Source organism: Simochromis diagramma, unplaced genomic scaffold (assembly GCF_900408965.1).
Source record: "Simochromis diagramma unplaced genomic scaffold, fSimDia1.1 OVJJ01000337.1, whole genome shotgun sequence".
Taxonomy (NCBI): Eukaryota; Metazoa; Chordata; class Actinopteri; order Cichliformes; family Cichlidae; genus Simochromis; species Simochromis diagramma.
In genome coordinates this window covers 122,859-139,379 of record NW_024386982.1, presented here as the reverse complement: position 1 = coordinate 139,379, position 16,521 = coordinate 122,859, and the positions used below count along the sequence as shown (strand labels likewise).

At 42.1% G+C, this 16,521-nt stretch overlaps 1 protein-coding gene across 1 annotated transcript in view; it reads left to right on the top strand.

The window, feature by feature from the left end:
• tox (thymocyte selection-associated high mobility group box) overlaps positions 1–16,133 on the top strand; it is a 71,626-nt gene extending 55,493 nt beyond the window's left edge. The window contains exons 5-10 of the mRNA XM_040039527.1: positions 571–816; positions 3,546–3,770; positions 7,781–7,861; positions 7,964–8,452; positions 13,325–13,485; positions 14,798–16,133. Of these exons, the coding sequence (XP_039895461.1) occupies positions 571–816; positions 3,546–3,770; positions 7,781–7,861; positions 7,964–8,452; positions 13,325–13,485; positions 14,798–14,834 (1,239 nt within the window). The 3' untranslated portion in view covers positions 14,835–16,133. The remainder of the gene's footprint in view (positions 1–570; positions 817–3,545; positions 3,771–7,780; positions 7,862–7,963; positions 8,453–13,324; positions 13,486–14,797) is intronic.
• The last annotated feature ends 388 nt before the right edge of the window (positions 16,134–16,521 follow it).

Here is a 16,521-nt window from a genome sequence, read left to right as displayed (position 1 = left end):
TAAACGTAAGCCCGGGATTTGACAGACATTGCAGTCTAATAATTAAGGCACTCACGCAGTAAGGTAGTACGTTATTATTTACTTTGCACTCATCCTCTCCCACATGTGAAGTTTTGCACTAGCTTCTCATGGGAGTAGCAGTGGAGTTTAAGATCTGTAGTGAATACTTTTGGGCTTCTGATACCATCTTTCCTCAGACCTGTCAGTTGTTACCACCATTACTGTGAGATTTCATTATCAGTTAATCCTGGACTGCTGCATAGCAGAGACAAAACCTGATCAAATGAGGGATAGAATGTCCACACACAGAGGCCCAGATCAAGGATGCTTCATTTTTTATTTTTTTTTAAATTCTTATCCAAATCAACTAATACTGATTGGATTTTGCATCCCAGGCTGTAGTGCATTACATAATGTGTTTTGCCTTTTTGGAACAAAGATTCTACAATAATGTACAATAATGAAAAGTTAAGAGAGCTGACAGCAGATTGGAATATTTTAAACATAAATGCAACAAAGGGAAGTCATCCACTTTTTTCACTGCCATAATCACTTGTTTTGTTTACACAGATGCAGCAGATGGTGAATTCAGATTCTCGGTTTACCAGCAGCCAACAGCCAATCGAAGCAGCGCTTGGGCCCAAGAGCCAATCAGGCATGAGCCAGCAAAACCAGTTGTCCACCATCAACCAATCCCAGCTGGGACTGAGTGGGAACTCTGCTACCCATAATTCCCCTTCACCTCCTGGAAGTAAATCTGCCACTCCATCTCCCTCCAGTTCAGCACACGAGGACGACAATGATGATGGACTCAGGGTAACAACACACAGACACATGGACGCAGCATCTTCTGTTCAAATGACTCACATCTTGCTGGGCTGTAACACCCAGTTGTGTTTTCTTTTGTGAGTGCATAGATACTAGAGAGCTATTTTAATAATGTTATGTGTCATCATGGAGGCATTCTCCATGCATATCAACTAGACAGAAATCAGCTCTCTCGTCGTTGGCTGTCTCACACCGCTCCAAACTAACTGCTCGTTTTCTGGGGAAATGAAACTATTACTGTGCTGCTGAATAATATTTACCAACTTTGTCACACACTATAGTTAGGAAACGGTATAAGCCACTGTGCAGGTAATTTTTTTCTCCAGGAAGGGAAGGGTGGAAAATAAAAGAGCAAAAATGAGTCTGATACTCATACACATCATAACAGGGGCACCCCTTTATTGAGCCGTATGCAAGCTCAGGAAAACCCAGTGTGCTTATTAGACAATGCAGATTAATTTATCTGGCGGCTTTTACTCACAGATGGTTTAGAGTGCTTTAAGGAAGAAAAATTATTCATAAGAGCAATATTAAAGGCATTAATTTACCATGATAAAGAAAGTGCAGTTGTGGTGCAGCATTACAGGCTAAATATGACCTTCTTCATAATCCAAGTGAAGGATCCTGCCTGAGGACACAATTTTCAGCCAAAGATTTTGGTTATGCCACTGGCCAGATGGTGATGTTACGTGAATCAGATAACAGCAGGAGGATTTTTTTTTCCTATGATGTAAGGCTGCAGACAGATGAATTTGATTAAAGCACATACTGTGCTGATGAAGCAGCTTAGATGAGTTTGTTTTGGTTAAGTGAAAATGTATTTCTCTATAGAAAATCACTGCAACAGCTAGCAGCCATCAAATCATAGAGAAAGCAGCACAACTGATACCACTTTAATATAATTTGTAGACGCAATAATGTTGCTCAAGAGTCATTATTGCAGCTTGACCAATCGTGTCATTATGATGTCATAACTTTGCACCCTGGGTCCAGTACTTTCCTTCATGAGACTGAAGTTTGTGTGTAGTATTATTTTCACACTTGCTGTTTTCAGTCAAACATTAATTACTTAATTATGTTTAAACGCCCTTTCTCAACATTTCTTTATATCATTTCTTGTCATTTTTAAAGTGTTATTGAGCACTAGTTTTCCAGCTTTCTGAATGTCTTTCAAAGTTATGGTTTGGACATTAGCTGCTTTTTCACTCATTTTCAGAGAATTGTTCACTAAGCCACTTAATAACACTGACCTCAACATATAACATATTAGATAACATAGCAATGAATGACGCAACTGTAAATTGTACCTCTAGGCACATCGTTACTAGCAGCCTGTTGCAAAAACATATGACTACATACTACTTCTTTAGGTAAATCCATGAAAATTGTCAAAGATGACACAATTTGACAGGCATTTTTGCACTAACAAGGTGGTTTCCAAAAAGCTATTAGCTAATAACTTGACGCATCTCAGCATGGTATACAGTGTGCCCTTTAAAAATGTGAGCAAACTGCACATCAGCCCCCGACGTCATGTGCACCTCAAGCACACATTTATACAAGGATTTCTTTAACAGTATAGAAAATTCTTCTTCCTCAGCTGGGCTTATGTTGTTATGACATAAAGTATATGATCTGAACACTGTTAAATGATAATCAGTAATTAGTGAAAGTTTCTCAGAAGAATAACTTAGAACCATATAGACAATAACGTTTGTGCAGATGTGCTGCTTTTGCTGAGGTATTATGGCGACTTCACCCGTTTAGCGCAGCAATGACTGTAACCACTCTACTGAGAGGCTCTTCTGCTGGTGGGGACTTTCCCTAAGACCATCTCTGCGGTTTACTTATTGCTTAACATCAAAGATTAGCTGAGGACATGTTTTAAAAACAGTTTTGGTGTGAATTGTTCAAATGCAAACTTGCTGACAACAGAAAGAAAATCACTCACTCTACAGTTTTTAAGGATATATTTAATTTACATTCTAACATTTTATGCTTTACGTGTTATATACAAATTTCTCTTTGTCAGTCTATTTCGGGGGTATCCAAGTAAAATTTAAGGAGGTCCACTTAGAGAAAATTTCCTCAAACATTGGTCCAGAAAATCATAAAGTTCCACATAATTATATATATTTAAAATATGTTTTCAAGTAGACTGACAGTTGTAAAAGAAAGTACAATTTAACAGTATTTTAACATTTGCAATTAACTTTTACAATGGACTGGCAGGTACTCTAACAATAAAATAATAATAAAATGTTCTTTTCTCATTTCAAGTAAAACAGGATTTGGAGTTTTTTGGGTTTTTTTAAAAAAGGTGTCTTCAAATAAAATGTTTAATTTTGAGAAATGAAAAGGTTTCATTTAAGTTTCCTTTTTTCTTCTTTTTCCTTAACTACACTTCACATGCAAACCATCTCGGTGTTAACACTCCTTTTCTCTCTGTCTGTTTCTCTGAATTACTGTTTTCACATGCGCTTTTTTGATTGGCTGAGATTGTTCTATGTTTTTCCTTAATAATTAATTACAATGACAACTGTACAGACAAAGGAGGTTAAAATAACCTTACCGTAAACATAAGAAAAGCTGAAAAATAAAAACAGTCTGTCAAAATAATAATAGTCGCAGTCCACCTATTGGTGACCTAGGATCTATATATTCATCCATTCACATTTTCTCTATATACAGTGTTAACCTTTATTCTGTTTCGGCAGGGAGAGAAGAGGCCAGCAGCAGCGGACATCTCCAAGAAACCGAAAACGCCAAAGAAAAAGAAACGAAAGGACCCCAATGAACCAGTGAAGCCAGTGTCTGCCTACGCGTTGTTCTTCAGGGACACCCAGGCTAATATCAAGGCACAGAACCCCAATGCCACCTTTGGGGAGGTGTCAAAAATTGTGGCCTCCATGTGGGATGGTCTGGCAGAAGAAGAGAAACAGGTAAGGGGAGGGAAGGCTGTACTAAAGTAGGAATAAGGGATAATAAATAGGAAAAGACAAATTTCACTGTATCTCAGTAGTTCAGTTTTTTGTGACATCTCCCTTCATATGTGAAACATTTCCAAAAATGTCATTAGCACCACCCCACCCCCATGACTCATATTGATTCCGATGAGTGTCACTGCTTATATTTGGTGGTTTGCTGCACAAAATTGCAACCAAACTGATAGTAATTCTGCAAAGTTCTAGTTAAAACTGATACTGTGAAGGCAGGCTCTTCACTTTTATAGAGCTCATTTTGAAACAAAATGATTAACACGGCCCAAAGCAAGCACATCAGAAAATCAAATACTGCACAGAACATAAGCATAACACACACTAAAAATCATTAAGCAGAGAGAGAAAACATATTAAAACAGATCAAAATCAAATCAGAAAAGGCTTACCGATAAGTTAGTCTTCGTTGGTCTGTGAGTGACCGACTTAACCTGAATACTCAGGCAGTTCATCCCACAGCTTAGGGCTCTGACAGCAAATGTCTGCCAGCTGCAGTTTTAACAGATGTCCTCTGTTCAAAGATCTCAGGCTCTATCGAAGCTCATGTCTGACTAGCAGGTCATATAGAGGACGGATGCCACGAAGATCCTTAAAAATCAGCAGTAGCATTTTAAAAGCTGAGTACCAACAGTGAAATGAAGCTAAAACAGGTATTCTCAAATTAGATTTAACAGTAAGTCGTTTTTTCTGGTACTTGCATAATATACAGAACTGATTCTCATTCCTCTCATCTGTGTTTTGTATTTGGTATCAGTTTACAGTAAAATCCAAAATTAGGATGCAAAATTGAGGTTGGGATGATGGCAAATGCTATTTTTATATTTGTGAGAGAATGTTGACATTAGTGATTTGTTTATATCACCACTGTCTAAATAAATCAAATCAAATCACTTTTATTGTCACATCACATGTGCAGGTACACTGGTACAGTATATGCGAGTGAAATTCTTGTGTGCGAGCTTCACAAGCAACAGAGGTGTGCAAAAAAAAAAAAAAATACAATAACATAAAACAAGCAAAATATAAGAATGGCTAAATCTGAGAGTAATAAATATATGTACATGTGGCGAGAATAAGGCACGGCGGGACCACGGAGTATCATTCAGAGCCATCTTTATTTACATTTCACCACAACAAAAACCTAAACCCCTGAGTCCCCGTGTTTTTAACTAGGCGGGCGTGATTAAGGATGCCGTGCAGGTGCGTCCGCCCTCCCTGCACGGCACCGCAGACCACGCCCCACCACATACCCCCATCGCCCGATTGAGGCCGGGGAGCCATCCGGCCGAACCTACTCCCCCCCACCGCCAGTGGGAGTGGGAATCAGCCCGGACAGCTGGCGCCCCCAGGCCCCGGCCAAGCAACGGGGAGGTGCGAGTTCAGGTGGCCGCCCGCGAATCCAGCGGCGCAGGCCAATCTGGTTCGGAAGTCGGACGCGTGGCAGGTGCACCCGGCGCGGCCGGCACAGGCGTGAGCCCCAGCTCACAGGTGGCTGGGCAGAAGTGTGGAGTGTACTGGCCTCTGGTGGTGGCCAGTACACTCCCTCCGCCGCCACTCCCGGCTCGAGCAGCCCCTCGCCCAGCTTCTCCTCCTCCTCCGCCGCTGCTGCTGCTGCTGCTGCTGCTGCTGCTGCTGCTTGCGGCTCGAGCAGCCCCTCGCGCGGCTCCTCTTCCTCCAGCAGGCGCAGACCCTCGCGCGCCTCTTCTGCTGCCTCCGGTTGGAGCGGCTCATCCACCGCTCCCGGCAGGAGCAGCCCTTCACCCGGCTGTTCCCCCTCCTCCGGCAGGCGCAGATCCCCGCGCGCCTCGTCTGCCACCTCTGGATGCTGAGGTGCCTCACGCGGCTCCTCCACCGCTTCACTGTCCTCGGGACACACCTGTGGGGGTGGCGCCCAGGCCCAGAGCAGCGCCGCCAGCTCCCCAATTTTCCAGGTGGCGCTCGGACTGGTCCTGCAGCTCTTCCTGCCGGCGACGCACCTCCGCCGCCTGCTCCCGCTGGGCGGCCGCCATTTCGGCCACCCTCTGGGCCAGCTCCTCCATTCCCTGGCTCCGATACGGACCCGCCGTGCTGCCTCCTGGGTTTCGGCACCAATGTGGCGAGAATAAGGCACGGCGGGACCACGGAGTATCATTCAGAGCCATCTTTATTTACATTTCACCACAACAAAAGCCCAAACCCCTGAGTCCCCGTGTTTTTAACTAGGCGGGCGTGATTAAGGATGCCGTGCAGGTGCGTCCGCCCTCCCTGCACGGCACCGCAGACCACGCCCCACCACAGTACAATATAAGAGTGTATGCATTACTGGATGTGTATACTAAATATGTTTTTCTACGTGTGTGTGTGTGTGTGTGTGTATATACATATTTTACAAATTAAATAGAGTAAACAATAAAATAAAATATATAAAATATACAGAGGTTGGTAGTTGAACATGTGCAAAACAAGTGGCATTTATATACAGTGTGGAGTGCAGATATAGCTTCAGAGAAGCACTAGCATTACTGCACTCTTGCCCTTGAGGCATAACATGCTCATTTTATTCTGTGACATCATAAAGGAAGCAAATGCAGAGTGCGTGAAAAAGGCGATAAGTGTCAGCATCATGTTTGTGACAGGAATCAACCGTTTATTAGGGGAATGTGAGCTCTAACAATACCAATGAGATTCACAGTCATTAATGTGAACCTAACAGTTAGGGCTGGGCGATATGACCCAAAATTCACATCTCGATATTTTTTAGCTGGATGGCGATATAAGATATATATCTCGATATTTTTTTTTAAAGCCATAAGTTAAGAACAAAAAGAGAGTTCTTAGTCACACTGTGTCCCAGATGTCACACGGGCACTTTTATTTACATACAGCGTAGATGTACATGAAGAAATTACTCAAAAATAAATTATCAGCATTTACTAAATAATCATGGTCCATAAATAAAAGAAAACAATGTTGTTTTTGTGCATAACAAAAAGCTCACAATTGTGCAGTCAAAATGTAAACTAATAGACGCTGAGCATAATAACAAAGAGACAGATTTCACAGCTGCACCACGTCTCTGAACAGGTGCCATTTGTGGTCCTTATACACACACAGTACGTATCACTCCGCGAGGCTCCTCCTCAGTAGCCATAATCCTCCGACAATCCATCAAGCGGTGCAGCTCCGTAGCTTAGCAAAGTCATATTAAAACATTTTTTGACAGATTGCCGAGCGCTGTGTACCACATAAAATCGGTTCGCGGTCAGTAAGCACAACCAGAATTCATACATAAGGCGCACTGTCGATTTTTGAGAAAATGAAAGGATTTTAGGCCGTGCAGCCCCTCCTGGCTGCATGTCGTTAGCGCGGTTAGCTCGTTAGCGCGGTTAGCTCGCTAACACGTTGACGCCGTCCAGCCCCACGCACGGGGCGATCCGCGGTAACTCGCTAACGGAGATTTTCCGCTTTCATCTTGTCATTGCCTGCAGGTGAAGCTATGGGGGAGGCGGAGTTGTGTTCAGTGAAGGAGAGGCGAGGCCGAGTAACGTTGCTTAGAGACAAAAGTGGACGAAAGAGAGGCAAACCTGCGGCTCCACAAGTATAATTATAACGTAACATAGACTATATCGATATAAACGATATTGTCACATCTTATATCTCGTATGAAAATATATCGATATTTTTAAAAAACTCGATATATCGCCCAGCTCTACTAACAGTTATACAAGTGGCATGTCAGCTGGACTGATCGCTGCTGGGCTTCAGAGAGTATTGGCACATGCTTTGGGAATTGATAAATTTGTGTTATTAGAAAAAGACATTAGCTCAGCACTAGAGTGATATTATTATTATTATTATTATTATTATTATTATTATTCTGATTAAATCCAACCTAATTTTTGTAGTTGTGCCTTTTGTTTATCAAATGCTGTGATGAAGGTTCACACTTTCAGAGTTAAATGTTTGCGTTTCAGGTGTACAAGAAGAAGACTGAGACAGCTAAGAAGGAGTATCTCAAACAGCTGGCTGCCTACAGAGCCAGTCTGGTTTCACAGGTGCGCTTAACACACTGATGCACGCCAAGTTAAGTTACGGATTATAAGAGTGAAGGGTCAGAAAATTCCTGATTTTCAGTTTTCTTTTTTCTTCTTCTACAGAGTTACAATGACCCATCTGAAATGAAACAACCCCACTCTTCCTCCTCATCTTCCCCCTCTTCTACCTCCATGATTACACCCAAACATTCAGTGTACCCTGGTCACCCAGGGCAGCACCCTTCCTCCAGCCCACTCAGCCACCCTCTCCCTCCTCATCACCATCAAGGCATGTACATGCCCTACCCTCACCCCTCACACCCTTCCCACACCTCGAGCCCTGGCCTCAGCCCCCATCTTCCCCCTCCCCACCCTCAGATACATCCCCAGCTCCAGGCTTTGTCCTCCAGAGGGACAGTGCCACGAGCCAGCGTCCCCCATCAGGGAGCCATGTCCCTTGGCACTGTAGCGGCCGCATCCACCCCTCCTCTCCAGATCAGCCCTCCGCTCCACAGCCAGGCACACCTGGGAGGGCTGCACAATCCACACCATCAGCACCAGCAGCTCAGTGGCCACTCAATGGGAATGGCACACTCCCCTGCTATCACACAGGTCAGTTGCACTTGATAAATCTTACTATGATGATAATGATACATGCGTGTGTATGTATGTGTGTTTCCTAATTTCTCCTACAATCAATCTGCAGGGACAAGTCGCTGCCCTGTTTCCATCAGATGTGGGTCATAAGGTCATTTATGTGTGTGTTGGACCGTAATGGTGACGCAGCATTTGATTCAGTTTACTAAAAGATTTTGTTCACTTAGAATGATTCCATGTCTTAATTATATGTATCTGTTTTAGCATAAATCTTAAATAACTCCAAGAACCTGCTCAGCAACCGTTGTGTTTGTGCGTTTGATATCGGTTTGATGTGGAAGTAGGAAAAAAGTGCAATGCACCAACCACATTTGCTGCATAATTGGCAAAAGTCATTTTTGCTAGTAATACTTTGAGATGGTGTGAGGGGTGAGGACAGCTACAACACACAGATACTGCTGTTTAACTACATGTAAGAACATGTGGTTACCCATCACTAATGGTGTTGCTGGCAGGTGTTTGAAGTCTTTTGGCACAGGTACCATGTGTTACGTTCATTGTCTAGACGTGTATTGAACGCAACAAGAAGTTGGCCCACTCACACTCCACCCAAGCAAGAACACAAACAACAATATCTTTTAAAATGCTAAGCAGCCATTTATTTGCTTCAGCAGTGAGCAGTGCCAAAAATAACAAACAAAACTCCCTAATGGTCCCTACGCTTTCCTACACAAAATTAAAACCAAACAAAAGACAATTCACTTACCTAACTTTCTACATGAAAAACAGGAGAAAACTTAATCAACAAAAATGGCTTCTCACGCCTACTAGGCTGCTGCAGTGAACAATATATACAAGGTGAACTAAATACTCAATCTAAAATGCTACTTTACAAATCTATTTACAGCTATTTACAAAACTAAGATACCAACACCAGACACACACACGGTTATACTTGCAACTCACTCTGCACAGACACTCTATCAAAAAAAAAAAACGAATCAAAAGCTCATGCTATTTGTTGGATGGTGGAGGCTAGTAGAGAGGGCTAGGTGGCTGTCATCTGGTAGCTAAATACTGGAGGTGATAGCCAATTATCCAATCCAAGGACAGGAAGAGACTCCACCCAACTACTCGGCAGGCACACCCAGGTGTCCAACTCCTAAAAGAGAAAGGGGAAAAAACCCACAGCCATCCTCTGGTGGGAGGAGTCACGCATAAAACAAAACACTGACAACATTGGATCATAACATTTCCCCCCACCCAAAAATCAAACATTTAACCCCAAATGAAATGTTTGATTCATGACCTAGAGAGGACATCAGCCATGACGTTCTCTAAGCCCTTTTTGTACCGGATGTCAATGCTGGAGGAGTCCTGGAGGAGTAAGGACCAGCGCATAAGGCACTGGTTGCTGTTCTGCAGGCGACGCTGATGGCTGGACGGGCCCCTCGAGCCCTCCAGCCGGAGCAGGCTGCTGAAGCGGTCCCTCGGACCCTCCAGCGAAGACAGACGAAGGCCGGACGGGCCCCTCGGACCCTCCAGCGGAGACGGAAGGCTGAAGCGGTCCCTCGGACCCTCCAGCGGAGACGGAAGGCTGAAGCGGTCCCTCGGACCCTCCAGCGAAGACAGACGAAGGCCGGACGGGCCCCTCGGACCCTCCAGCTGAATGGAAGGCTGAAGCGGTCCCTCGGACCCTCCAGCGGAGACGGAAGGCCGAAGCGGTCCCTCGGACCCTCCAGCGGAGACGGAAGGCCGAAGCGGTCCCTCGGACCCTCCAGCGGAGACAAAAGGCTGAAGCGGTCCCTCGGACCCTCCAGCGAAGACAGACGAAAACTCACTCTGCACAGACACTCTATCAAAAAAAACGAATCAAAAGCTCATGCTATTTGTTGGATGGTGGAGGCTAGTAGAGAGGGCCAGGTGGCTGTCATCTGGTAGCTAAATACTGGAGGTGATAGCCAATTATCCAATCCAAGGACAGGAAGAGACTCAACCCAACTACTCGGCAGGCACACCCAGGTGTCCAACTCCTAAAAGAGAAAGGGGAAAAAACCCACAGCCATCCTCTGGTGGGAGGAGTCACGCATAAAACAAAACACTGACAACATTGGATCATAACACATGGCTTTCTCCATCACTGATGTGGATTTGCCTGAATGTTAGTGATTAAATGTCTAAATGGCTGAATGTTGTCACTTTAAGATTAGTTAAACCGACAATGTTACACAGCTGAAAAAGGACTTACCTCGACTGTAACAGAGTCAATCAGTCTGTCAGTCAGCCTCTCTGCCTTTACTGTCAGTGTTAGCTGCTCATTTAGTATTTCTGCGAACAGAGGGGAAAAAGAAAAGATGAACAGCTATGATATGAATTCATGGAAGACGGTCTCCTCCAGAATAGTTAAAATCAGAAGATTAACACTGAGCCTCACTTCCCATTTGATCCCCCTTCCTTTTTATGGTACACTTTTTAATCCCCAACTCCCATAATCCCTTTCTCTCCTCCATTTTGCATATTTTTAGAAAAAGAGAGAACCGAAAACACAGAAAAGTAAAAGAGAAGGCAAAAATGAGAGGACACAGCTACAGAGCGCTAAAAGTTTTATTTTTTTTTTACTGAGTCAAGAGTGAGAACTGATGGGGGAAGGGAGAGAGGAGAGAGAGAGAGACAAAAGAGGCAGATGGGGTCTTTGTGAAGGAGTGAAGGAGAAGAATTTGCTCAACAATAGATGAATAGGTGAGGTAGAGGAGGAGGGGGAGAGGAGAGCAGGGGGAACCAAACCACCTGCTGTCCTCCTCTTTCTCTTCTTTCACTCACAACACTCAGATTAACTTCCCTTTCAGTCCCCCCTCCCCCACATACACACTTTTGTCATTTTACACACTCATTTTTCCATCTCTCTCCTCCCTCGAGTATCCTATGGTTAGAGTCATGCTTGCTGATGTTTTTCCCCTCTTTTCCTCTTCCTCCTAACTTTACATTTTCACTTTTTTCCCTCCCTCCTCCTGGGAGATAGAATCAGAAAAGCTCTCAAAATTCTGTAATTACTGCTCATGAACCTGCGACCCATCCCTCTCCTTTTCACGTGAGTTTCATTCAGAACTTCATTCCTATCTCTGTTCATCTGAAACCATTCTGCCAAAGATGTGCTAATAGCTGGCTTTCAGAACCCATCAGCTGTCCATGGACTAATTCAAGTTGAAGGAGGAAATAAACAGTATATCATTAAAACTTTCCTTAATGACACTTTAATGCAAGAAAATTTTTTTTTACTTTTTACCTGCTTTTTTCAAGTACTGTGACTAAATTTTCACTAAAGTTATGTTTGGCACAGTGAACCCTCTCAGACTATTCAGGACAACTTCTCCTTTAAACCTTTCATTTTTTTCTTGTTAAACACTTTTATTGCTATTGTCTGAATGCATCTAGTGTAACAAAAGAGAGACCCCAGTATTTTTCTTCAATGCTACTTTTCCTGTCTCACCATCAACAATGAGCAGCTGTGACATAGACTCGTTCTATGACACAAAGTCCACATAAGGACAAAAACACTTTATTATTATTTTACTAGCAGCAATATTAGCAGGCAAGCAAGTCACAGTGCATTTGTGACCTAAGTGGGGAAATAGGTGAAATAAGTTAATCTTTTTCCACCTTTAGCAGGAACTGTTTTGTGTTACAGGTTGTTAAAATAATATTTATTTATTTATTTTTTAGATATTTAATTGTCATCGTATTGTTGTTGCTGTGCATGCTAGGAATCATAAATGCATGGCATCGCTACATAAGTGTAAAAATGTGCTGTATGGTTGTCGCACTGGGTCTCAAGCAGTTTGTTAGCACTAGCAGGTAAGCTAACTTTTTGCCAGATAAAAACAAATTTTATCTATGAAATCAAACCATCTCATCAACCAGTATAGATAGCACCAGTATTGTATTTAACTATCGGTCATCAGCAGGGAATTTGAAACGTGGGGCTTGGGTTTAAGAAGTTTAAGTTTGGGTTTAACATAAACTTTTGGCTTGTGTTAACGCTACCATGTTGGCTAACATGCTAACGGCGGTCTGGCGAGGAAGGAGCGGCTAGTAGGTCCAGCAGGCATGTGGTGTGGAGGTTAGCCGGACAACTCGGAGGCGAGTCACTTAAATAGAACAAAAGACCTTTAGTTGGTTATATTAACAGAACAAGACCATACAAGCTAGGTGTCCACGGCTCTACTCTATTCGTACATGCATGTGCCGGGGGTAGGTAGTCGCCGGCGCCAGCCCATTACAGTGGTACGGTCTCTCTAAACAGATGCTTGGCTTACCACGTTATACTATTTTGTGCCCACGAAGTAGTATTTTGTGGCCACAATTTATTTATTTTTTGGACCATGTCATCAGAGGGGATCCGTACATACTAACCTTCTTGCTAACATTATTGCTTTCATCTAAGTGGAGATACTAGTTGGCTAGCTTGCTAAATTATTTCACCAGCTAATGTGATCTGACACATACATTTATATCTGGGGCCACAATATGTTACTGTTTTAGAACCCTCCACTGCGGCGCTCACAAATCCTGTCCTGTTGCAAGCTTTGAAAGTGGCCACTCAGAGAACAAAGTGGGCTTGTAATTATGATTGCGTTAAAGAATGAATATTTTCAAGGTCTCCTTTTTTGTCAGATACATATTTGAAATCACTAACTTATTGTTAATGGTGCTCCCTCTTGAATTTATTTATTTATTTTAAATAAGTTATAATCGTTTTGTTTGTTTACACCTTGAGGCAGTTGTTGTTGTTGTGATTTGGCACATTATAAATAGAATTTGAATTTAATTGTTTGGGGTTGGTTGTTTGTTTGTTTGTTTGTTTGTTTGTTTGTTTGTTTGTTTGTTTAGGGCTACCTTCCCTCCCTCCAATCTGACTACCAGCCAATAGGTGGAGGTATCATGAACAGTGGAGCAGTGATGTCATCATCAGTGGATTACCACCAGATGGGTCGGCATACACCGAATCATCACCCCTCTCTGGACTGGAGCACTGATTACCATGGCAACGGGTGTGTACTAACACTGCACTGGATTGCAGGTGTTTAAAAAGAAACCCAATACTCAACAGACGTGTTGTTGTCTGCAGTGATGTTAGATGATGTGTGGTTACAGCTGGCAGTGGCCACATCCGATCAAGAAAACATGGTTCATGGAGGGGGAAAAAAATAACATCAAAGATACATTTCAAGAGCAGCAACAACCCCTTTCTGACTACACCTTTCCTGTGTGGAAGTCTGTGACATGTTATTATAATCCTGGATAACAAAACTTTTAAAAGTAACTTGTAACATAGCAGTATTAGTACCATTTAAAAAGTTGGCATGTAACATTATATTCCATACTGTAAGAAGAGAGATTGTTAGTCAAAGTTTGCATTTAACTTTCACTTTTGCATTTAGCATATCTACCACCACATAACCAGCAAAAAGCTTGGTAATTTCTATTGAATTAACAGCTTTAGCCAAAGTAAAAGTTAGCTAACTGTGATTTCAGGGCTGTCCTGCCCAGTGAGCCTAACCACTAGTGTTGTGGAGCTGTAGTTAGCATTAAGGTAACTCTTCCAAATGCAAAGCAGAGCTCCTTAGCAGCTGATAGACACTTATCGTTGGCTGACACAAAATAATGCAAATACTTCCACCATGGAACAACCAGCCTGTCTGCCATTGCTCACTGATTCAACTGCACTATTATTAGATGGGTTTCTATCTAGGTGCAGCATATATTTAAACAAAATAACAGAAAGAAAATGTTACCTGTCCAGATGGTGCTGCTAAACTGTTAAAGGATAAGAGAATACAGTGAGACGATGTCAATGAAAGACAAAGGAAAGTTGGTGTTGAAAACATGATGGGAATGTGGTGTTTCTATTAGTCTTTCATATATAATAATGTGAGGAACATTTACCCACTGCTCTTGATAGCCATCCAGTGAAGCAGAAGCTTTTCTATCTTAGCTAAATATAAAAACCTTTTAGCAGTAGTTCTCAGTTTCCATATGAATGTAGAAAAATGCCTAAAAGCAGATGCGTGGGATTACACCTATTAAAATGAAATACAACTGTATTACCTGTAATATTAACCAATGTGTACTCTGCAGTCTACATTAATCACTTTAAATGCATATCACCTCGGCATACAAAAGATTTGGATTAACGTAAATTAATCTAGAGTAGAAATGACCAAAACCAGTTCATATAATCTTATAACAGACTTGATTTTTCTTGAGGCTCGTTAGGAAACAAAAGGGGAAAAACTCATGGTCATCATTGAAACAATGAAGCGTGTCAAACATGTCCTTATTGATTCTCCTCTCTGCTTCCAGGGCTCTCCAGAGAGACAAACCTCTGTATCTGAGCTAATCTCAGGACCAAATGGCATCAACCTTCTGCCAAGCCCTTCTACTGCCACACCACAGAACCTCCAGCTTGTTCTCTCCATCCTTAAACACAGCGAGAGCCAAAAATCAGACTCACAGTGGATCGTCTAAATCCGGAATAAATTAGTTTATCTCTTAAAATAATAGTTCCAGCAACAGAAGAATGGAACATTTCTCGAGAATGCTGACAAAACATCTGCATTTGGCGCTTTCTACTGTCTATTTACTGCATTGTACCACCATTGAACTGAAAATGTGTACACCAGCATGGAGAGGTATATTGGTGTATATACTCCAACCTTTGTCTGATTTCCCATCTGCCCCAGTTCCTCTTTTGCAAGGATGGTGTTTACAATTAGTTGCTGTAAATTGCTGTAACATAATCTTTTCAGTTGTCCATATAAGGACAATTACTCGTTTCTTTTTTCTTTAACTCATACTTGCGGTCTCCTTCTATAGCCAAAGTCAGAGGAACGGCAAAAAAAACAAAATGTTATTAACCAAATACGACACAAATTGTGTTTGATAACTGGTTCTTTAATCACATGAACGTTAGCCCTCAGTTTGATGCCGTCTGGTCTGAAGTCCCACTCGGTGTCTGCAGAGACAGAGAACATATGGTTACTGTGAGTGTGGAACACTGCGATAATGACTGAAATCGCACCGCTTCGTTCGGCTCAGGACAAATTGGAAAAAGATCTGGAAGAGCACCTGAAGCTGTTTGTTTAACCAGGCACCGACTGTGAATAATTGTGTACGATTAAAGAACGTTTGTTGTTCTCTTGATGAAATCCACTGTATTTTAGTCCATGAAATAATAAAATGTCAAACAATTGTCTGCTGAAAAAAAACATCCCTTTGTATGATGACAGCTCCTCCTCCTGGCATATGTCTGTTGATAATATTGATTTGGATCCAAACTGTGTGAGTGTGTGAAGTGTTAATGAGAACGCACAAGTGGGTTGCATGGTCTCTTTTGTCATCTCTATCTCTCTGTTCACAGAGGCTATTTAAGAAACTTTAACTGTTGCTGGGTTGGCTGTGTTTAAATTTGTTTTTGTTTTGTTTTTTTTAAATCAGCTTTTGTTCTAGTGTTAATGATAATGAGACATATCGCTCTCGTTCTGTATCTCTTTGTATTAATGTGTTTTTTGTTTGGTTTTTTTGGCAGATGAAAGCACTCTGGGCAACAGCACCCATTATGGTTTCCTTATTTTTAGATTCTAATAATGTGTTTGAGAATAAAGTCAACGCTGCATTGACATGCAGTCATTACTCCAAACCTGCCTCTTTCATGTTATTTCTGAGTGCTTTGTGACAGCTGTTTTAATTAACTGCACATAATAGCACAGCCCTTTACAACTCCTTTGACACAATACACCTTTGTCTGTATCCTGCCCCTTCATTTATTTAAAGTAGTTTGCAAGTGCAAAACAAATACCTTTGAAGTCTCGCAAAATAAGTATTTTTAACCTTTGTTAGGTCAAACAGAAAATCCTACTTTAGTGTTTCTTTTCTTTTGTAGCCACACAGCTTTAGTTTCTTAGTTGGAGACATCAGTGAAAATGTTAATATTTTTTAAATGGTCTAATACGTTGGCTTGTCACATTGTGTTTAGTATTGAATTTCAGATTTTTGGATGCCATTAATATATGATTTATAGGGTTAAA